The following is a 23,272-nucleotide window of genomic DNA, read 5'->3' on the forward strand; positions in this document are numbered from 1 at the left end:
TTCCTTACCAAGTGTGATGCACATAACTTAATACATACAGTGCCCTCCATAATGTTTGGGACAAAGATCCATCATTTATTTATTTGCCCCCTACTTTGTAAAAGGAAAAATCACATGTGATTAAAGTGCACATTGTCAGATTTAAACAAAGGCCATTTTTATACATTTTGGTTTCACCATATAGAAATTACAGCAATGTTTATACATAGTCCGCCCATGATCCGCCCTTAACACATCTATGGAAGCTCACACTGATCAGCTGTAAATGTTCACTCCTTTTGATCACAGCATCCTTAATTGTACACTCCTCCCTGCTTTTGTGTCTCTTATGCTTATCTATAATAATATTGTGATATATTGCTAATGTAAAATAATCTTTCCTGCATTGAGAGTACATAAGGAGATTGTACTTGGGACATGTACAAAATCCTCACCACCTTCCTTTAAGGCTTTGGTAACACCTTAACCTTGCTGATTTGTCATATTTCAATGTATTTATTTTCTGCATTGCTATTACTTGTATTTTTGGTGAGTCCTGCCCAACTGGCTAGACCATTGTAACCTTCCTACAATCTACAATTTTCCTCCTCACTGGAAACCAGATTGTCACTTGTAGTGTCGTCTCTATGTTTCTTTATCACACTGTCTCCAAATACTTCTTACAAAAAGGAAGGGGCTGAGTATTGAACCTTTTGGAACCTCACTGTTAATAGCCTTCCAGTCACAAATATACGACTGCCATTACCTTTTGCTTCCTGTCAATGAGTCAATATTGGGTCCAATTTGCCACTCTCCCTTGGCATACTTGAGTCTTTACTTTTAAGCTGTACCTTTCTTAATAAAGCCTCATACTGGATTCTGTAATTGAAGTGTAACTGGCCTGTAATTACTTGGTTTATCCACCCCAACCTTCCTTTTTAAAACTATGTTATGACTTTAGCCATTTTCCAATCTCTGGGACCTGAGAGAACTGAAAACTTGAAGGCAGTAATTGCAATTTCCATCCTGGCTTCTTTTAACAGCTTGAGATACATTTAATCCAGATCTGTCTGTATAACCATTTTCAAAGATGCTCAATTCTTTAATAATTATTTCACTATTTCATGCTCTTTAGCCTCAACTTTGATATTGGCACGACCCCTCTCTTTTGTGAAGACAGTGACATAAAAAAGCATTAAGGACCCTATCTACATCCTCTACCCTTTTGGTCCTTATTTGGGTCTACTACTTCCTCCGTTCCTTATTTCCTTGCTCTTTATGGGGTTTTTTGCAGTTCTAAAACATTTTTGGAGTTTATTTCATTTTATTTGCCGTTTTTTCAAACCCTCTTTGTTTTCAATTTCCCCTTTGTTTCACTTCTACATTTACCCTAATTCTCCAGTCTAGCAGTAAATTAAACTCACATTGGTTTTTTTTCCTTATCCTACTTTCTATACATTTAGCTACATGCAGAACCCCTGATTTGGAAATCCCACCTTTCATCGTTGTGGGAACCTGATCTCTGAACCGCATTCTTAAATGATTCCCATATCCTAGATCAAATAACTGATTCCAGTCCATTTTTGCTAATTCACTCGCCTAATAAAATTGATTTTATCCCTGCGTAAAACCTTTACCCCCTTTTGATCTTCATCTTATTTCACAACTATATTTACTATAATCTATCCTGCAGCAATGTTCTCCCACTGATATCCCTTTCACATAATTAGTCATTCCTACAACTGAAACTGGAATTGCACCCTCCATTCGCTCCAAATTCCGAGTGTATAGTCTTCAGAAATGTCTTCCCTTTTTAAATGGTTTCTCCAAAGTATTTGACACATTCAACCATACTAATCTCTGTTCTGCCTGTATTTAATTGGCCATCTTCATAGCTCTGATCTATGTGGTAGATCCAACAAATTTGAATGCAGGCCACATATCTCCAGGAAAAGTTCATCTACTTGCTCCCATGAAACCAGGTTTTGTCTGCAAGCTGATTCTACCTATCTCTTATTGGTTCACTGTTTCTTTTGGCCACCCGACCTGCTCTGTATTATCAGATGGCTTTCTGGCATGAAGCCATGGATGAGCCACTCTTTCCAAATTAACAAAAAAGAAGACTGATATCATTATTTCTGGCTCTCACCATCATTTCCATGTTGTACTAATTCCACTCAATTTATTGACGAGGCTCAACGTTAATTGGAAGAAAAGCACCTCATATTTCACTTGAGTGGTTGACAACCCAGCAGTATGAATATTGACTTTTCTAACTTCAAGTAGTTTGACTGTCTGCCTGATTAAATGTTGCCTTTGTATGCCTCATTGTCACCTTCCCCGAGCTAACAATGATCTATTCTACATTTTCCTTGACCTTCGTCCCTTTTAAACCCCTTTGTCAGGGGTTAAGGGGGAAAGCAGGAGAATGGGGTTAGGAGGGAGGGGTAGATCAGCCATGATGGGCTGAATGGCCTAATTCTACTCCTATCACTTGTGAACGTGAACTTTGATCTCTCGTTTTCACATCTTACCCTTCCATATCGCTGTCTCTCCCTCTCCCCTGACTCTCACTGAAGAAGGGTCTTGAGCCAAAATTTCACCCATTCCTACTATACAGAGATGCAGCCTGTCCCGCTGAGTTACTGCAGCATTTTATGTCTATCTTCGGTGTGAATCAGCATCTGCAGTTCCTTCCTACTATTCCACTCAATATATTGTTCACTCCAGTTCATCACATCTTCTACGACGTAATGCTCATTCTCTTTCTAATTATTTATTGTAGGCAAAGGAAAGTGGAACTGAAAGTTACAAAGTTGTGTTCTTTTTCTTGTTCCGTTTGATTCTTGTCAACATTTAAACGGTAAACCTGACCCAAATAAACATGAAACACATGTTTCAATATTGACGAGTAGCTAATGTAAGAGTACCTTTCAGACTACATGTCACAACCAGTAGTGTTGCTGTCATTCCTACTCCAAAACCATTTTTATTTTTCTCTGAGTTTCTTTGGGACTGGATCTGGTCATTAAATTTCAGGCAGATATTTTAAAATATTATTGCCTTTGGGGAAATAACCACAAATGTCATAGGATTGGATTATTTTCAATAATTCTGTGCTTGAACAGATTATCCTGTGAGGAGCAGGGATTTTGTCTGTTGAGTCTAACCGTCTGTGGTACATCTGCGCTTTGTTAAATTGACAGTGCAGCTGCTAACCACTGACCGTTAAATTTTACCTTAATTTATACTATTCAGTTGCTTTATTACGTAAAACCTAGTTATAGGTCAGTAGTGTTTGAACAAAGCTCCAGATTTTGCTATTGGGCAAATCAGTTGATCTTTAATCTTATATTTTATGGCAGTGCGTTGATGTGTTTGATGTTGAGTTGCAGGGAGGGAAGGCAGTGGGGAGGAGTAAGGATACTTGAGCATTTAGTCTGGACACTCGCAGGGAAGAGAGAGCAGCACAGGAAATATGTGCTTTTCTCTGTGTCAAGCTGTCACCATTGACTTGTCCACTGTCATGTTGCTACGAGATATTCACGATGGTGATTCCTGCTGACATATTGATTAATGATTGCAATTTCTTCCTGGAACTTGATTTCCTGTGCTTTCCTTAAAGTAAAGGAAACTCTCAATGCACTGATCATTGACTGTGGCACTTAGATTCTCCTGGCGGGGAGATGGCTCCTCTGTGGCTGGCCATGCTGTCAAAGAACAGCCCGATCTACCGAGAATCCCTCTTCTCCTTCTCCATGAGTAGTGCCCGTAACCTGGAGAAGGACATGACCATGCTCCGCAAACAGATGGAGAAGGAGCGAAGCCTGCTACATGGGCAGCTGAGAAACTTAAAACGGCAGCAACAGATCCTGGCTGCAAGCACCAAGGAGGAACTTGACAAGTAAGAGTTGCACTGTATGAATGAGACAATAAAGGAACCCTGTCCAGTGATAGAGAGACTTCAACCAGTTAACTTCAGTTAAGGAATTGTCAATGAGCAAGTCTGTAAACCACCTGCAACTGTGCACGTTTGCAGGCATGTGTAAGCTTATGAGAAGCTGGAAGAAGGGGAAATAGTAAATAGGTATTTCACAGCCGGTGTAAGATTTTATCAATTAATGAAAATGTCTTTAGTTCCTTTTTTGCTAGAAAGAATGTTGAGAATTTATTGTAAGCTTTAGATACTTAGGATTATTGTGGAATATGTGGATCTCTTTCTCGTAATACAATGGTGATATATGAAGTAGCTTATTGAGTCCAACAGGTTATACAGTTACTGTTCATACACCACATATTATATGTAAATTGTTAATGTCCATAGGTTATTACCATTGATCTGCAGTTTAATTTGTTTTATGAACAAATTTATATTTATTGTACGTTCAGTTTGATAAACTGGCTTAGTACAGAACAATGCAGCATCTATAAATATAGATTTAGATTGTCAATAGATATAACTAGAGCCTCTGCGTATCTTGACATCTACTGAATATACAGTACTTTTATATTTCTAGTCTAATGCATATACGTTTATTTCCTATATATTGAGAATTTGTGTCTCAGCTACAGGTGCTGATTATCACATTATTTTCAATACGTATATATGATTATTATGTATATAAATTAACATAATCTTAATATGTACAGACTACCAGAAGCAATATATGCAAGTTACAACAGTGTAATACAATATATATATATTTAAATTCATGCACCCCCTGTATTCGGTTTAAATTACTCTCTTATTACAGTCTATATCTGCAGTTAATACAAATTAGAGCAACTGTTGTATTTTTTAATTAATTTACTTGAACTGTGGAATGTTTATTGCCTGTGTTATGGGTAAAGAAAATTGGTAATAATTGCATATGCATGCTAAATAAATCAGTATACAGAGGCCGATTCTGTCACTATATATACTGGGTAGAATAGAAGATGCGTACATAGGATATGGCAGTCACTGTATACTTGTTGTATAGTTAGTTTAGTTGCTCAATGTGGGAGTCATTATAATTCATATAGGTACAGGTTAGTGCAGTCAATATTTATCCAGGTCAATACTGTCACTATTCCTGTGCAAAGAAATTAACTGCAATACAGAATTCAGTTAAATTTGATCAAATTACTGCATTTCTCTGTGTTTTTATGTCAGTGTAGCAACATTGACAGGTGAATGCTGCACTGGGTTGTACATTGTATAACAAAAAGTGACAGTTCCAGTACTTGGATGTTTGAAACTGTCTACTGTCTACATGTAGATGTCCGACTTTCAGTTCAGCTGTTTGATGAACCTGGGATTACTGGATTCCTCATGGAGTCCAACGAGAGAGCAGAAGCTTCCTCAGATGTCATGATACTTAGGTTGGAAATCTGTGCATGGAATCTATGCCAGTCTAGCAGCCCATCACAGTGACAGCTGGCAAGTTGGCCATGTTGGCTGCCAAGGCGATCATGTGTGGGGTATATCATTAGGCCAGATAAGCCCTACACAATGCTGAGGCCCCCTGATAGCATGATGATCACCTTCCCAAGAAAGTGCAAACTCCATGACCAGGCAACAAATGGGCATAGCAGCTTACAGATCAACAGAAGTTCTGCTTCATTGCTGATGCAGGTAAGTGCAGTACACTCTGTGCTAACATGCTCACTTTGTATATAGGTCAAAACAATGATTGTGTGTGCGCATGGTATTGCATGCAGTATATAATAAGATAAAACAATTGCAGTATGGAGCTCTGCTGGTATATACATTTTGGGTACTGATTATAGGAAACAAAATATATTGAGTCTACAGATCATTTCAGATCCTGTGGCAGGATTAAGATCATAAGGAATTAGAATTAAGCCATTTGACCCATCAAGTCTACTCCGCCATTCAATCATGGCTGATCTATCTCTCCCTCCTAACCCCATTCTCCTCATAACCTCCGACACCCATACTAATCAAGAATCTATCTATCTCTGCCTTAAAAATATCCACTGACTTGGCCTCCACAGCCTTCTGTTGCAATCATCGTGATCTATCATCGTGGCAGTTTTCTTGCATGAAGGTCTTCTCCTATATGATTCTATTTTTATTGTATTGTGTGTGGTGCCACTGAAATACATGGTCTACTCTGGCTCAGTTTATAATTATGTGAAGTCAATGACACATTGTTAATTGGTATGTGCACATACTAAAAAAATATTGAAAATTACATTGTGTGGCTTCAGGATAATGGGTTTGTTTTCCTACTCTTGAATAACAAGTATAAAATGTCCATACAAATATTCTATGTCACTAGAATAGTGTGGAGGGTTACCCTGGATTGTGTCTGCGATACATCATAACTGAGATTGCTTAAGGCAAGATTTCTGACATGGAAAATCACGTTATACTTTTGTAGTGATATCTTACAAATTGCACAGTATACCAAAAGATAAAAGGTAGACAATGTAACATATTAGCTTGTCCCAGAGAATGGTTTCTACCCTAGCTGGGCTACTGGAAATGGAATCTGAATCAATGGTAGCATTTAAATCATGAATAGGGGAACTGATCCAAACAAATATCTTGGAAATTCAAGAGACCGTAGATGATGGAATCTTAAGCAAAGAGCTGGAGGAAGTTGGCGGGTCAGGCAGGCAGCATCTGTGGAAGGAATGGATAGACCCTACTTCAGACTGATAGTGTGCGGGAGGGAGGGAGGGGGGGGGGGGGAGAGGGGAGAATATAGTAAAAGAGAGGTAAAGGAGGGGAACACCTGGTGGGTACAGGTGAGTGGGGGTGATTGGCAAATGGGTGGAGTTAATGACGAAGGCTAGATGTAAAAAGAGAGGATGCCACATTAGGAGCACTGAATGCAGTAGATAAGATTGGAGGAGGTGCACGTGAACCTCTGTCTCACCCAGAAGATGGAAGTGAAAGAGGAAGTGTAGGGACAGGTGTTACATCTCCTGTGGTTGCAAAGGAAATGCCTGGGGAGGATGCGGATTGTGTGGGAAGAAGAGCAAACCAAGAAGTTGCAGAAGATGGTCTCTACGGAAGTGAAAGAGGTGGGGGTGGGAAGGTATGACTGGTGGTAGAATAACGTTGAAGGTGGCGGGAATGTCAGAGAATGAAATGTAAAAACAAATATCTTGCTTCATGAAGCCGCTACATGGATGATGGGCCATGTTACCTACTATCCTTTAAAATTCAATGTAAATAAAAATAACCCACTATTTATGAATGACAGAAATGTTGTAGCGCAGGAGACTCTTTGACCCATTTATTCCATGCTGACTCAATGCAAGAACAATTCTTCCACTCCCCCACCATCTCCCCTCCACTGCATTATTTTACCTTTTGAATACCATGTTTGAATCTACCTCTATTACTTATTCTGGCAATGGACTCTACTTGCTGGGAACAAGTTATATTCAGCTATTCTGTACAGACCCTTCCTAATCTTAAATACCAATATCTTACTCAACTTCTCCTGTTCCAAGGAGAACAATCCCTATTTATCTCATCTATTCATGGAACTAAGATCATATTCCAGTATTCATTTCAGTAAATCTCTTATACATCTTTTCTGTGACATTTGCATATTTTGGTCCAATTATATTTTTGTTGTGATTCAACCAGCATTTTGCAAAGGTTCATCATGATGTCATAGAGTTATAGAGTGAAGCAGGCCTTTCGGCCCAACTTGCCCACACCGGCCAACATGTCCCAGCTACACTAGTCCCATCTGCCTGCGTTTGGTCCATAACCCTCCAAACCCGTCCTATCCATGTACCTGTCTAACTGTTTCTTAAACGTTGCGATAGTCCCAGCCCCAACCACCTCCTTTGGCAGCTTGTTCCATACACCCACTACCCTTTGTGTGATAAAGTTACCCCTCAGATTCCCATTTAACCTTTTCCCCTTCACCTTGAACCTATGTCCTCTGGTCCTCGATCCCCCCCACTCTGGGCAAGAGACTCTGTGCATCTAATCGATTTATTCCCCTCATGATTTTATACACCTCTATAAGATCACCCCTCATCCTCCTGTGCTCCATGTAATAGAGACCCAGCCTACTCAACCTCTCCCTATAGCTCACACCATCTAGTCCTGGCAACATCTTCGTAAATCTTCTCTGAGCCCTTTCAAGCTTGACAATATCTTTCCAATGTCCTTGCTCCTTTACTCAGAACTCCTATTTGTAAGACCCTGGGTCTTGTATACTTTTTTTAAACTGCTTGATTGATTTGATTTGATGTGATTTGATTCAATTTATTGTCATTGTCTTCAAGTAAGAGACAACAAAATGTTATTTCCCATACAGTCATACGAATAAAAAAACAAACACACAGAACACAATAATCCACAACACAAAGTTCCCCACTGTGAGGGAAGGAACCAAAGTCCAGTCAACCTCCTCGCTGATGTTCCCCGATGTTCACCCGTGGTCGTGGCCTCCCGAGCCCCCGCAGTCGCCGCTACGGGCGGCCCGATGTTCAGGCCCTCTCACCGGGAACGATGGAACCCCGACGTTGGGCGGAAGAACATCCTCAGCGGCCTGGACCTCTGAATCGGCCACCTTCCACTGGAGTCCGCGGCTCCCGAAGTCCACAGGCCGAGCTGGGTGGAGATTCAACGCTGGCGGCCCCCTGCAAACGGTCCCAGGACTCCGCGATGTTGGTCAGCGTCGCCCGTGTTGGGAGCTCCGCGAACCACAGATCCGTCGATGCAGCAGGCCCAACACTCCGGAGCCTCAAACGGCGATCCTAGGTGAGATATCGCCTGCTCCGGGATGTATCCAGCGCTGAAGCTCTGGTCCGGTCCCGGCAGGAAAGGCCGTGCCAAACCAGTTGGTAGGCCGCGAGGAGGGGGGCGAGGGCGCGACTCGGAGAATAGTCACATCCGTGCCAGGAAGTGACTGAAGGACGGTTTCCCCCTTACCCTACCCCCCTCCCCCACATAAAATACTAAAATAAATACTTTAAACATACTAAAAATATTTTTTTTAAAAGACAAACGGACTGCAGGCAACCATCAACAGCGCCAACTGCTTTCTTAACTTCCTCTGTCCATTTCAATTATTTACAGCTCTCTCTATACTGCTGTAACTATTTTAGGACATTGTGCCATTCAATTTATATATTACTTATACTTGTTTTTTCTTATCAAAATATAATCTATCTGTCGCGTTATATTTCATTGGCCTTTTGATCACACATTTCACCAGCCTATCTATATTCTGTTAGTCAATTACCGTTCTTCTCATAGCTTACAGTAGAGGTTTTCAAAGTAAATGTAAAAGTTAATGAAAGATTTTCCAGCGACTAATGTATATAGAATGCTGGAAGGAAATTGGCTACAAACTCTGACGGGTTGATGATATTTATTCCTTGTCGTTTTAACTTATTCACAGACTGAACAAAGAACTTGAGCAGAAAAACAAGCTCATTGAATCCCTAAACTGCAAACTACAGAGCCGGGCAGACACTCCGACCAACAGCCACGTTCTCTCAGAGTCTGAGCAATCTGATAGAGGATCGTTTGTATCGGATGAGCAAGAGTCAACCAACGATGACCTGGATGCTTATTGTTATGAAGTTGACCTGAGCAGTGAGTACTCGCACGATGATCAACAGAGCACGGAGCTGGAAGCACATGCCACAGCAGGTAGGGTTACATTTAAAGCTCGGACTGCCTTAAGCACTGGAAGGGCAAAGGAGCATAATTACACGTGTTAAAATGAAATCAGTGTTGAAATCAGTGTAGCTGCAACATTTGTGTCGAGACATAGCAGTCACATTGAAATAAGAATGTGAACTAATATTTTCAGTGATGGTGTAAGTAGAGCAAGTCTCTACCTCGTCTTTCATGTGAACAACTTCATATCCAGCCTCACTCCCATGAAACAGTCCTCGGCAATCTTTTGTGAAGTATTTACAATAGGGTATAATTGAAAAATGCCAATCTGGCCTTCGTGTAGGTAACTCCTTGGAATAGTAGAAACAACAAGAAATGTGGAAGCAGAATGGGTCATGTTAGGACAACATGGACAGCCGATTATGTTTACATATGTTGCATATTCTGTGTGGTATGCTATCTTAAAGATCCTTGATGAATATGCTGAGCATTTAGATAGGTAACCAGCTTACTTAATTGGTAACAGCATTTCACATCTTTAATGTGTGTAAAAGGTCTCTCAAATTCTAATATCAATGCTAATACCATGAATAAATTGCTGTATGAGGATATCCTCATTAAGAAGGCAGGCACGGGTTATTGATAGGGGACGATCAGCCATGATCACAATGAATGGCGGTGCTGGCTCAAAGGGTTGAATGGCCTCCTCCTGCACCTATATTCTATGTTTCTATGTTTCTAAGGCACATAAGTAAGTCCCTTGGGCAGCTAACCTTCACTACGTTTTCTCACCCTTAAAAAAGAGTTGAGTTGCACTGAATTTTCTGAGAGAACAATCCATTGTCTGACATTTTTTCTTTAGAGATAGAGATATTAAACTCAATGCACTTTGATAAAGGTAAATCTGGACCTTGTGGGAAGATACTAAATTAGAGTTAAGCAAATGACAGCATTAAGCAGCCGATCAGGAGAATAAGTTGGGAGCAGTTGTTATTGGGCAAGTCCACACCTGAAGTCCATGCCTAACCTGTGGCAGTCATTTAATAGCCAGTTGATCAGTCTAAGACCAGCATGGTCTTAGTAAGGAGGAAGAATAAGGGATAGCAAGGTAAGGGATCCTTGGATGATCAAAGTGTTTGTGAATTTAGCCAAAAAGTGGATGTAAGATGAAATCAGACTGACTTTGAGGAACATTAAGCAAGCAGGAAATAACTCAAGCAGGCAATTAGAAGGACCAAAAGAGGCAATGAAAAGTAATTGGTGAGTCAGATTAAAGAAAATCCAAAGGCTTTTTATACATACATTAAAAATAGGGGTATCCAGGGAGAAGGTAGGGTCGCACACGGATAAAGGAGGGAATTTATTCCTGGATTCAGAGGATGTGGGCAATGTACTAAACAAGTACTTTACATCTGTATTCAACAAGGGGAAGGACATGGAGGACAGTGAGATCAGTGTGTTAAATATTAATACGTAAGGGCAATTTGAGATCAAGGGGGTGGTTTTGAGGTTCTTAAGGAGCTTTAATGGGGATAAATTCCCAGGGCCTGATGGGAGCTATCCTAGGTTATTGAGAGAGGCAAGAGAGGAGATCACAGTGCACTTGACAAAGATCTTTGTATCTTCTATAGTCATAGGCGAGGTCCCAGAGGACTGGAGTGTAGCCAATGTTTTTCCTTTGTTTAAAAAGGGGAAGTAGAGATAATCCAGGAAATTATAGGTCAGCGAGTCTCATGTCAGTGGTAGGGAAGCTATTGGAGAGGATTCTTTGGGGTAGAATTTTCTTTATTTTGGAAGAGCTAATTAGAGACAGTCGGCATGTCTGAGATCTGTGACCAGTGTGCATTTCCGCAAGATTGATGCTAGGACAGTTAGTGTTTGGAATATATATAATTGACTTGGATGTAAACGTAGATAGGTTCATTTGGAGGTTTGCAGTCGAAAACAAAGCTGGTGAAGTTGCTGACAGGGAGGATGGCTGTCAAAGTGTGCTGCAGGATATAGATTTGCCACGAAAATGGGCAAAGAAATGGCAGATAGAATTTCATCAGAGCAAGTGTGAGGAGTTGCACTTTGGGAAATTGAATGTATGGTGAAAGTACACAATTTTACTTCGGAGTCACGTGAGTGACTACGTGAAGACCCCGTCCAGTACGCATGCATGTCATATCGTCTATCACATTGCGTGACGACTGGCAGGGTGAACGTGATTCTCTTGCCAGAAACAGACCTGAGGTAAGTTTTTTTTTAAACTTTCAGGTTAAATCTTCTTGCAGGAACCTCTACTTAGAGGTCCTGCTAAAAGTCCGGGGAAAAGTCGGGACGGAGGGGTAACCCCAGTCTCGAACTTCCAGGGAACCCCGGTCACGGGGAATCCCGCCCACGGACCTAGGCGCTCGGCACCGCGGAATGCGGGTAGCGAGCGACGGTGGATTCACCTTTGAGCCGCTGGCATATTGGTGGAGAACCCGGGAAGCGGGAAGCGGTGGTGCCAGCGGCTTCATATTGGTGCCGGGGGCACCTGGACGGCTGCTCCGGAGACCGCGGGAAGCGGGGAGCGACCTGAGAACCCGCTCCGTAGACTGCGGGATGCGAGGAGCGGACGGCAGTAAGTCACCTACTGTGCCGCTGGCAGTTAAACCAGCGGCTTCATATACCACCACCCCCCCCCCCCCCCCCCCTGAAGCAGGATACCCCCCCCCCCCGACTTTGTAAATCGCGGCTATCCCTTTTATAGGGACCGCTGGGATATCCCGGCTGCAGTTACTGCGGGGATACCCAGATCGGGGGGGGGGGGGGGAAAGAAAGCCCCGACTGGAAAACACCGTGGAGAAACCCTGTTATAAGGGACCGCGGAGAAAAAGCTCGGGGGAGAAATAACCCGCAATGGAAGTGTTTCTACAAGGACCACAGAAGAACCCCAGCTGTAACAAACCACGACCACGAGACCAGGCTCGGGAGGAGCGTTGCCCCGCAGCATAAGGTTTAAAAAGGACATGCAGGTAAATTCCTTACTCGAAGGTCGTTTTGTGCTATTTTGTGAGAATGTGTTACAGGAATGGACCGCATCCAGACTGACTGCGGAGGACCGCGGAATTGCGGGCAGTTAGCAGCGGTAGACTGCACCTGGATCGCTATTGATCAGCAGTCTCCGACCTGGCACCTGTACAGTCGGAATCGACACCTCAGACTGGTGGGAAAGCCAAGCAGAAGTCGGACAGGCCGAAGACTCGGACGAGTCAGGCTGTGAAGACTCACCGCCGGCGGGAGCAACTGTGATCGCATATCCCGCATGGAGCGGTTGATCGATCAGAAGCTCCAATGTGACATGCTCCGTGTATATGTAGTCTAGTCACCAGGGGGTCCTGGGACGCCCATGGCAGCACCTTATTGAGGGCTGCATAATGCATCTCTCTCGACAGAGGGGAGCATTAGGAGTCACTTCTGGGCTGACTCTGAAGACAGGGGTTTGGCTGAAGAAACCATAAGTGTGCAGGGGGTGCAGGAACAACACTACCAGCAGCAGGAGCTCGACGAGTGGCCGTAGGGTTCAGGAAGGCCACATCATCACGCAAGACCTCACATCTTCGACGGCAGCACCCCTACGCACCCACCAGCAAACCACGATGAACTGAAGCTGGTGAAAGCTTGAAGGCCGTACAACCAGGACAAAGATCTTTTTTAGGCTACCGCCAGAACGGCCTTCCTGGAAGATGCGCCAACCTCGTACTCGAGCTCCTCTACCTCCCAGGAGCAGATGTAAAATCATGCACACATGTTTGAGGCAGCTCCTGGGTCGGGTTGCATAAGTCCACCCATTCGGATAAAGGTATGGAACCTCATCGATGATGTCTCCTGTCACGGATACAAGTTGGTAATATTAAACTGGTTTGAATATTTACACTGGTTTAGGATAACACTAGATTAGTTTATACTGCACACAGGTATGGTTGGAGTTGCCTTTCAAGACAAGGCTCACAAGAATGGGATGTGGACTCATCATTGTCAACAGCCTCAACCCGCATGTTATGTATAGACTTTTCTGAATAACTTCCATGTGATCATTTCCGCTCACAGGGTTGATGATATTTGAAATTTAACTGGATGAGGCAACGATACACTCAGGTGCGTTACAAAATGGGCTAACTCCAGTTTCCAGATTATTTACCAAATCACTACTATCAGTGCTTCGGCTGCACAGAGCTAACAAATAAGTAGCATGGCCAATCTGGATGATATTGAACATACTGTATTTTACTAAATTAGCCTTATCAGCCACATAGCTATATTTGAGGAATTGGTTCTCACCCGTCCAGTTAAATTTAAATTAGGTTGATACCAACTGAAACTATTGATTATTGGGATACAATCATCCATTTATTGGTCTGGGATCAGCTCTGAGACAACAAATTAGACCTCTGCTATTTTTAGCTGAAACAATCAAAGTCACAATGATGGACAGCTTTGCTCCACTAAAACCTCTTATCTGTAAATCTTCAGTCATTTCCAAACTGATGCTATTGCCCAAAGATGGGTAATTTACTAATACCATCTCTTGTTACGGAGGCAGATGGGATTAGCATGAGTTATCAAGTGTTCAGTGATGGTATCAACTGCCAATAGACACCAGGTGCATTCTGTGCATTAAAGGGTGTGTGGATATGCATATACGGCATGCACAAGTCCAAGATGATACACTTTGGTGGTGGTATATGTTAATCACAAAGGTACAATCAAATCAAAGTATCTGGTGATAGTTTTACCAAACCGCATTTAGCACTGGTGTATTATTATGCAAAATCAATGACAACACAGAATGAATGTGTGATCACAAAGTATTTAATGACAATGTGGATTGATAGAACACTAACTATTGAGTTGCTTGCATCCAGTTTCAATCAACAGTGAACGAGGCATACAGTGGCGAAGGGTGCATTCTCGCTACACTAGGAAGGAATGTTCTTTTATGTCTTCCTCCATTTGGCCTCAATAGACGGGTCTTGCAAAATTCAGCAAGATCCCGCTTCCGGGTTTTCATAGTGCCTGCCTGGGTTATATACCTATGGCTCCTGCTGAGGCGAAGAATGAACATAAAACCTTACATGGTTAGTTCCGGATAAAAAGATGCTGGTTCAGTTGTGATGTTGAAACCATCCTCTGCATGATATAATCAATTCATAGACTTACAGACTCTGAGAGATCGTTTCTGCGGCTCGGGTTGTCAAACCATAAGCGTTAAGAGTGCTCACTACAGATTGCAGGGATAGCACCAAATAGCAGCAATCTGCATGGGAGATGGGAAGCATTGTTTATGCTTCCTTACGTTTAACTCGGCACGGATGACTGACACATTAAAATTCAGTTTTATGGGATTATAACATTAAGTTACTATTCCATTACTGTGCCTTAAGTACCTCCTCATCATTTGGCTGAGGAGTACATAAACCACTCCGGTCTCACCCTCTGATATCCAGAATATGAAGGTATCGTCAGCTTAAAACCTCCCAAGCTTAGGGACGCAGAGATATGGGTTGTTAACATTGTACTACGTCACTTCACCGATGGGCACCAGCAACATCCCTGTCCATGGTCATACTCACGTACTAGTGATTACGCCATGGCACTGAGTACAGCGCTATGGGTCCAGTCATTGCAACACTGGATAGGATGATCATATCTGCGGGCTATAATAACATGTTTTGTTTATGATTAATCAAGCAGATTAGACAGGGACACAAGACCAAACTAGATGTTGCATATCCCATGGACCTTGGGTTGTGTGTGATCACGCATTTACACCAGTATGTCAAGGTTCCTAATAGCCTTATAGACTGACAGCAATATTATTAGTTAAAATCTTGTTAGAAGGAATCACTACAAACCTTCTCCAGATGGTTATATGGGTCTGGCATATACAGGAGTGTACATTGACATTGAGTCTCACTCCACCAGGACCGCTATACCTCAGCAGCAGGGATGGACCACATCCTAGCGGTTGCAGGATGGTCAAACCATTGATCTGTCCAAATATTCAGAATAACCTATTGCCAGATATGGGGTATTTGCCAACTCTATGTTAGGTATGGTTCATACTTCCTCCAGGTTGAGGGAGGTTACTATTGCCACTATTATTCATTAATAGCATCAACATGTTTATATCTATGTCATGTCTGAATGCATTCTTAATGTTCACTCATCATTGGCCTACTGATGCAGTGTATGACGCCTGGACTCGTTTCCACGGCATGAAATCACAGAGCTTTAAAATCTTCACGTAGTCACTCACATGACTCCGAAGTAAAATAGTAAGATTAAACGAGAACTTACCAGTTTGAAGTTTGATCTTTATTTTAAGAGGAGTAATGTTGAGGGATTACGTGCCCTCCGCTCCCAGCCTATCATAAAGTTCAACTGGTATTATGGTTCTCTTATCTTACTATGTTCAGTTCAATAACTGTTATCTGTGATTTCACACCGCTGCTTTGAAGATTGACACACATGCGTACTGGACGGGGTCTTCACGTAATCCCTCAACGTTACTCATAAAATAAAGATTAAACTTCAAACTGGTAAGTTCTCGTTTAATCTTACTATTAATGGCGTGACCTTTATAAACATTGATATACAGAGGGATCTTGGGTGTCAAAGTCCATAGCTCTTTGAATGTGGCAACACATATATATCTATTTGGAGAGAGTGATAAAGAAGGCATATGGTATGCTTGCTTTTGTCGGCCGGGGCATTGAGTATATGAGTCAGGAAGTGATGTTGCAACTTTATATAAAATTTTGGTTAGCAACATTTGAAGTATTGTGTACAGTTCTGGTTGAATAATGTGAGGCTTTGAGAAGGATGCAGAAGAGTTTATGAGAATGCTGCCTGGAATACAGGGTATTAGCTATAAGGAGAGGTTGGAAAGACAGATAGTTTTCTCTGGAGTGTCAGAGGTTGAGAAGAGACCTGATAGATGTATATAAAATTATGAGAGGCATAAACAGGTAGACAGTCGGCACTTTTTCCCAAGGTGGAAATGTTAAAGACGGAAGGGCATAGCTTTAAGTTGTGAGAGGCAAGGTTCAAAGGCGATGTGTGGGGGCAAGTATGTTACTTACCATCTCCCACCAAGTGCGTTGCAATGGATGGTGGTGGAGGCAGATGAGATAGTGATATTTAAGAGATTTTTTTGATAGGCACATCAATATGCAGGGAATGGAGTAATATGGATGGCATGCAGATAGGGGAGATTAGTTTACCTTGGCATCATGTTCAGAATGGACATTGTGGGCTGAAGGGCCACTTCGTACGTTCATAATTCGGCCATTCGGCCCATCAAATCTACTCCGCCATTCAATCATGGCTGATCTCTCTCTCTCCTTCCTAACCCCATTCTCCTGCCTTCTCCCCATAACTCCTGAGGCCCATACTAATCAAGAACTTATCTATCTTTGCCCTAAAGATATCCATTGACTTTGCCTCCACAGCCTTCTGCGGCAATGTCTTCCACAGATTCACCACTCTCTAACTAAAGACATTTCTACTCATCTCCTTCCTAAAGGACCGTCCTTTAATTCTGAGTATGGTCCTAGATTCTCCCACAAGTGGAAACATCCTTTCCACATCCAGTCTATCTTCCGGTGCTGTACTGTTTTATGTTCTGTGTTTGATGCTCGATGCTTGTTCATTTGTTTAAGTGGATGCAGAAGACATCAGGACTTAGAAAGCCTGCATTTCTTCAATAGTTTCCTGGCAGTATTTATGCTTCAACCAGCACCACTTCTGGTTTATATCCGATGTGCTGATGCTTTATGGCTGCTGTATTGCTATATAAATAAAGTATACTTCGCAAATAAGTTTAAAATGTATCGCAGCAAAGTGTAACAATGTCTATTTATGACTTTTACCAGTTATAAATTGAACCTCATTTATGAAAATCAATATTCTGTCACAAAGCACACTATAAGGGACAGTTTTTACTCACTAATGGGCAGGCCAGAAGAAATCATTCGGGTATCCAGATAGTCTCATACAGTTACCGTGTTATTCTCGCTAACTATTGTATCATGAGTGTGTTGCTCATTCTATGTGCATTGCTCATTCCGTCCTTTTATCATCACAGAGTGCCTTTGTGATATCATAGGATGACTATATCACTCAACAGTGATCTTGTAACCTCATCACCACCTTCGTTAATCTTAAATATCTCAATTCATTTCACCTGATTCATTAAACTGAATTATACTGATATATATTACCCCTTCATTTAGTAATCCAGTTATAATTTGACACTCTACATGTGTAGAGATCTAGAACATACTGATAGCAGTACATACAATGAAAATTGCTACATTTTTTTGCTTACTCTGAAGGGCCCCAAGTCAGAATGCTATCTTATCGTGTACTGTCAAACCATTTTATGAAGATGACCAATTAATTCAATTATATATCTCAAATGTTTTATTAAAACATAAAATTGGGGAGGAGGAATGGGGGTTTGTCCCACATAGTCTACAGGCACAACAGTCCATGCTTCAATCATTTGTCTCATTATCATGAGTTTATTAGCTATGGGCAGTGCTTTCTTTGTGACAGCATGCACTGATACGGCAAACCAGCGCCTCTAAAAAGGTCAGCATCCTTATTTTGTCTTCCAGCCACATGACATGCAGTATATGTTAATTGAAGGTGCATACCAGTACATTTTTGTCTGTTGGTAAGTCAGGAGGAATTTGGTTTGAACACACAAATTCTTAGCTAACATTTCATTGAAGAAGTGCTGCATTGTTGTCCATCGCTAAGAGGTTAATAATAATAATAATAATAATAATAATAATAATAATATATCTTTTATTGTCATTGCACGTCAGTGCAACGAGATTTAGTGTGCAGCTCCACTGATGTACAAGAAAGGTAAATAAATACAATACATAAATAAACAAGCTGAATTGATTGACGTGACCATCTGAGGGAGACTGTCCAAAGGGGGTGGGTGGGGGGGCACTCATTAGGGCCGGTTCAGAGCCACTATAGTTCTTGGGATAAAACTGTTCCTGAGTCTGGAGGTTCGGGCGTAGAAGGCCTTGTAACGTCTGCCGGAGGGAAGTAGTTGAAACAGACCGTGGCAGGGGTGTGATGAGTCCTTATGGATGCTGAGGGCCTTCCTGAGGCACCGCGTGTGGTAGATGCCCTCCAAGGCTGGTAGCTCTGTCCCGATGATCCTCTGCGCTCTGTTGACGACGCGCTGAAGAGCTCTCCTCTCCGCCTCCGTGCAGCTGAGATACCACACAGAGATGCCATACGTTAGTATGCTCTCTGTGGTGCAGCGGTAGAACGTTGTCAGCAGCTGTTGGGGCAGACCAGTCTTTTTTAATGTCCTCAGGAAGAACAGTCGTTGCTGTGCCTTCTTGACCAGCGCGGCGGTGTTTGTGGACCATGTGAGGTCTTCTGAAATGTGAGTGCCCAGAAACTTAAAGCTGGACACTCTCTCCACACTTTCCCCATAAATGGAGATTGGGGCGTATTCTCCAGAATGGGACCTTCTGAAGTCAATAATCAGCTCCTTGGTCTTGGAGGTGTTTAGTGCCAAGTTGTTATTGGCGCACCAGTCCGCCAGGTTCTGCACCTCCGCTCTGTATTTTGTTTCATCACCGTTGGTGATCAGCCCAATCACTGTTGTGTCGTCTGCAAACTTCACGATGGTGTTGGTGTCGAATGCAGGGACACAGTCGTGAGTGAAGAGGGAGTAGAGCATGGGGCTTAGTACACAACCCTGTGGTGTGCCGGTGCTCAGGGTGATGGTGGAGGACAGGTACGGGCCCAGTCTCACTTCCTGAGTTCAGGATCCAAGCGCATATCGGTGAGCTGAGGCCTAGCTGGTGGAGTTTGGTGGTGAGCTTGGTGGGGATAACAGAAGGACCATCTGCTTTCTTGGGTGGACTTAATAGATTCCATGGCGCTACCTTGAGAAATAACCAGGGCATTTTCCTCAGTAAGCTGTTCAATGTTTATCTATCATACAGTGTTAGCAAAAAATAGGTTTTCTTGCTATTATCGCATTGCTCAAAGAGGCAGCTATTTTATATTCAGGCACTACACCAGCAAAATATTTCATTGGCACTAAAGCTCTTTGAGCTATTATAAATGGAACAGTGATAACTTTAAATTGACGATCCATCATCACTGGCCTCTCAACCAGAAAAACTATTATTTGGATACATTCACATATTGGAATCTGGTGCCAAGACCCTGAAAATGTGGTGATGAGTCATCTTTTGAACTGCTACAGTTCTTCTGGTGGAAGTGCCCTTATATTGGAAATTATGTTCAAGAATTTACATGTTGACTTTGTTTTAGTTTCATGTCTTTCTATGAGTTTTGTGGCTTTTTGACACCTCATTACATTAACAATTGCTCTCATCAGATGATCAAAATCATTATGAAAATTCATCCCAACATTCATCTCTTGCATCTGCCTCTTCATGTGAAAGTCAACCCAAGGATAATGCAAACATCTCACTCTCTCAACAACCCTGTGACACTGCTAAGACACAAAAAGGTACAGTTAGAAATTGGTCAATGTTTATAGCTTTAATTGGGGCTTTAAAACGAGTGTAGACACTTTAAGTAAAAGGTTTTGATCTTCCTCCCTTCAATTCAGGTAATGTTTTCAGTGCAGTCGTGGTTACATTTGCTGGGTTATTATAATTTGGTGTCACACTCATTACTTGATACCCTTTTTTGCTCAGGGTATCTAATGTTAAATCTAACATTTAAATACAAGTTAGAAGTAGAAGATGCAAAATGGGTACAATGCTGCCTTCCACGCACTGAACATCAATCCCTGTCATGCTCATCAAAAGGTAGATGGTGGTTTAAGGCGTAAAACTTCTAAGAACAGACGATTTGCTTTCTGGGTTTAATCTTTCTGACACTTGCATTGTACGGTTGGTCCAGTTACACCTGTCCAACATAAATCAAGAGTGCAGATCAGGAAAATAAAGGTGCTAAGCTCTATACTGATTATAGCCTTTGCTTCAAGTCTTTGGGCTAAGGAGGAGAAAATCGATCCAGAATTCCCTCACCACTAACTCCCGCAGTAATAGGTTTGTATTTAGAAGTTGAATGATGAAATAACATCCATTGACAGTCACGATCTTGATCTCAGTGGGAATGAGCATTTCGGTAAAACATCAAAGAATTAGGAATATACCGAACGTACCTGAGCAAGTCAGATCATTTAGGGCTTGGAACAGCAGGAAAAATAAAATCACAAGTGTAGTAATTCCAAATCTGGGTGTATTTATGCACAGTAGGAGCAGGTTTAATAAGTGTTTCCACATTTACTGTGTTTTATGTTGAAATTTGTGTTTATTTCTATAAAACTTTTCATTTTATTTCTATTTTGATTCTGCTGTCCACCTTTAGGTTTCTATTCCAGCAGTGTGCCACCAAGCCCTCATGCCTGTCAGGCTTCATATTGTGCTGGCTTCCCTTCTCAGTTTGGAAGCAAGCCCTTTGGGCCAGCTTACCTGACACCATCAACATTTTCACTGGCCGAGGTCCAACAAGAACTTCACATGTTACAAAGACAGCTGAGAGAAAGTGAGAATTTTACCTGATATTCTGCTTGGATACCACCAATGTAACAGAGCATGTGCAAACCAGCATGATGTGGAGTGGTGGAGGTTTAATCGGGGCACTAAAAATATTTGAGCTTTAATTGTCTATTCTAATTCATTTGTTTTCTTTGCTCATGATTAAGTGTGATTTAAAAAAAATTCTAAATAGTATTCAATTTCGGAGGCTCAGCCACTAATCTGCGCTGTTAGCTTATCATACCTGCAATTGGTGTAACAATACCAAGATTAGCCTCAACACAAAATATAGGTCAGCTTCAGAAAAGGTTCACAATCATGGTAAATTCTTGCTGAAATTGTGTCTGTGTGGATGTCAGCTGAGAACAAAATGATAATTAACTATGATGCCCCAAGTACACACGTGGCTTGTGTCAGAAATGCTCTCATGTATATTTACACTCATTACTGCTTCCCTTGCAAAAAATAACAAAAATATTTTAAAATGTAACCAGGTCTTTTTTCTCAACATTTTTAATCTCTCATTCTTTGAGCTTTTTCCAGTTTATCATCTGCTGGAATAAAGTGGTCCACTAGAACTCTTCTGGGTCTCTCAACGGCTCTTAGAAGATTAATATTGCACTATTATCCTTGTATCCCATCTTCTTACTTCCGACTTGTAAAGATGTGTCACGCAAAAACTCTAACATGCAAACTGAGCTTATGTTAAGTTGCTAACAATTATCTTTCTTTTAAAATTTGGCTGAAAAATCATATTTTACTATCAGTAAAATTTAAATGTTGTTTTTTTGGGGTTTTGGAGCATCTTCACAAGATAGTTTAGTGTGGCATCAACTACGGCAATTTTGTTTAGATTATCTGTATGCATTATCATCATTATAGTGAGATTCATGCCATCCAGAAATGTTGGTTCATCGGTATTACTGCAGAAGTGTATCCTTCAGGAGTGCAGCATTGTTCCATCAGTTTTAAGTAGCGATACGTTGTTATTTCGCGCCTGTTTGGCCTATTTCTTCAATGCCTTCTATAAATTAAAAGGGATCTTTCCGCTTCCCCATTTGAATCTGGGTGATAAGGGGAAGTGAAATTGTATATTATTCCCTCTAAATAAATTGTTCATCAAAAACAATCTTGGACCAGTGCCTGATGCTACATCCAGAATTGTGCCTGGCAAAGATTCCTCTAAGATAACATTTGCAGTAATACTTGATCGCACAGTCATTACTTCCAATTAATTTGAATATTATTGATAAATACTAAAATGTTGTCTGCCCTTTTATAGAATTATGTATGGATTCACGGGAATGGTCCTGTAGACCATTTCCACACCTGCAGTGGTGCTTTACGAGTTGTGTTTGCAGTCCTGCCATACAGAATATCTATCTACCAAATCTCCTCTGTGTTTCCCAGTGCCCGGCCAATAGACAAATCCTCTAGCCCAAAGTTTTCACATTTGCCCAACACAACTTCTTATCGCGTCCACACAAGATTAGAAGTTCTTCAGCCAGAGCTGAACACACTTCTCGGCATCTGCACACAATGGTGTCTGTCTTGCGCTTCTCGTGCGTGGTGGTGGAAAGATTGGTGAAAGCAGGGCTGCGACATGAACGCTCTTTCCTTGACCCCTCAACACAACTGATTTGCATTGAATTCTAGGATAAATATGCTTTGCAGTTCCTTCAGCAGCTCTATATCATCTATACATTCTTTAGTAGACAGTTAAAAGTATTTAAAGTCTTGAAAACCGTTTCAAGTCTCCATTTAGATCTGTGTCTGAATCTTTTCACCTAAATATGTGTTCATATACTTGCTTCAAAAGTCAGGTCTTCTTTAATAAATCAGGCGATTTCCAATGCTAAGCCAGAAAAATTACATTTTACTACGGTCAAAGTTTGTTTCTTAAAAAGCAGATAGCAACAAAATTGTTAAAGGTAAACCATGGCAATCTTTAATTGATTCGTCAGACGGGAGTGGCAAGAGTACATCTACAGTGAGCACAAACGTTGCTCAGTGTTTCTCGGGCTCCACTCACAGAAGAAAGGAAAGTTAGCACAATATTACATTTTTCTTATCAGTAAAATACTCCTACCAA

The 23,272-nt window shown here is 41.6% G+C and overlaps 1 protein-coding gene across 9 annotated transcripts in view; it reads left to right on the plus strand.

The window, feature by feature from the left end:
* Nucleotides 1–23,272, plus strand: part of LOC116977628 (phosphodiesterase 4D interacting protein) — a 375,033-nt gene that overhangs the window by 321,239 nt on the left and 30,522 nt on the right. For 6 of the 9 annotated variants that reach the window (XM_033028241.1, XM_033028242.1, XM_033028235.1 and 3 more), the window contains 3 exons: nt 9,366–9,619; nt 20,007–20,141; nt 21,011–21,187. In XM_033028241.1, the coding sequence (XP_032884132.1) occupies nt 9,366–9,619; nt 20,007–20,141; nt 21,011–21,187 (566 nt within the window). The remainder of the gene's footprint in view (nt 1–9,365; nt 9,620–20,006; nt 20,142–21,010; nt 21,188–23,272) is intronic. The other 3 variants (XM_033028240.1, XM_033028244.1, XM_033028243.1) reach the window with 2 other exon arrangements.

The sequence above is a fragment of the Amblyraja radiata genome, chromosome 10 (assembly GCF_010909765.2).
Source record: "Amblyraja radiata isolate CabotCenter1 chromosome 10, sAmbRad1.1.pri, whole genome shotgun sequence".
Classification (NCBI taxonomy): domain Eukaryota; kingdom Metazoa; phylum Chordata; class Chondrichthyes; order Rajiformes; family Rajidae; genus Amblyraja; species Amblyraja radiata.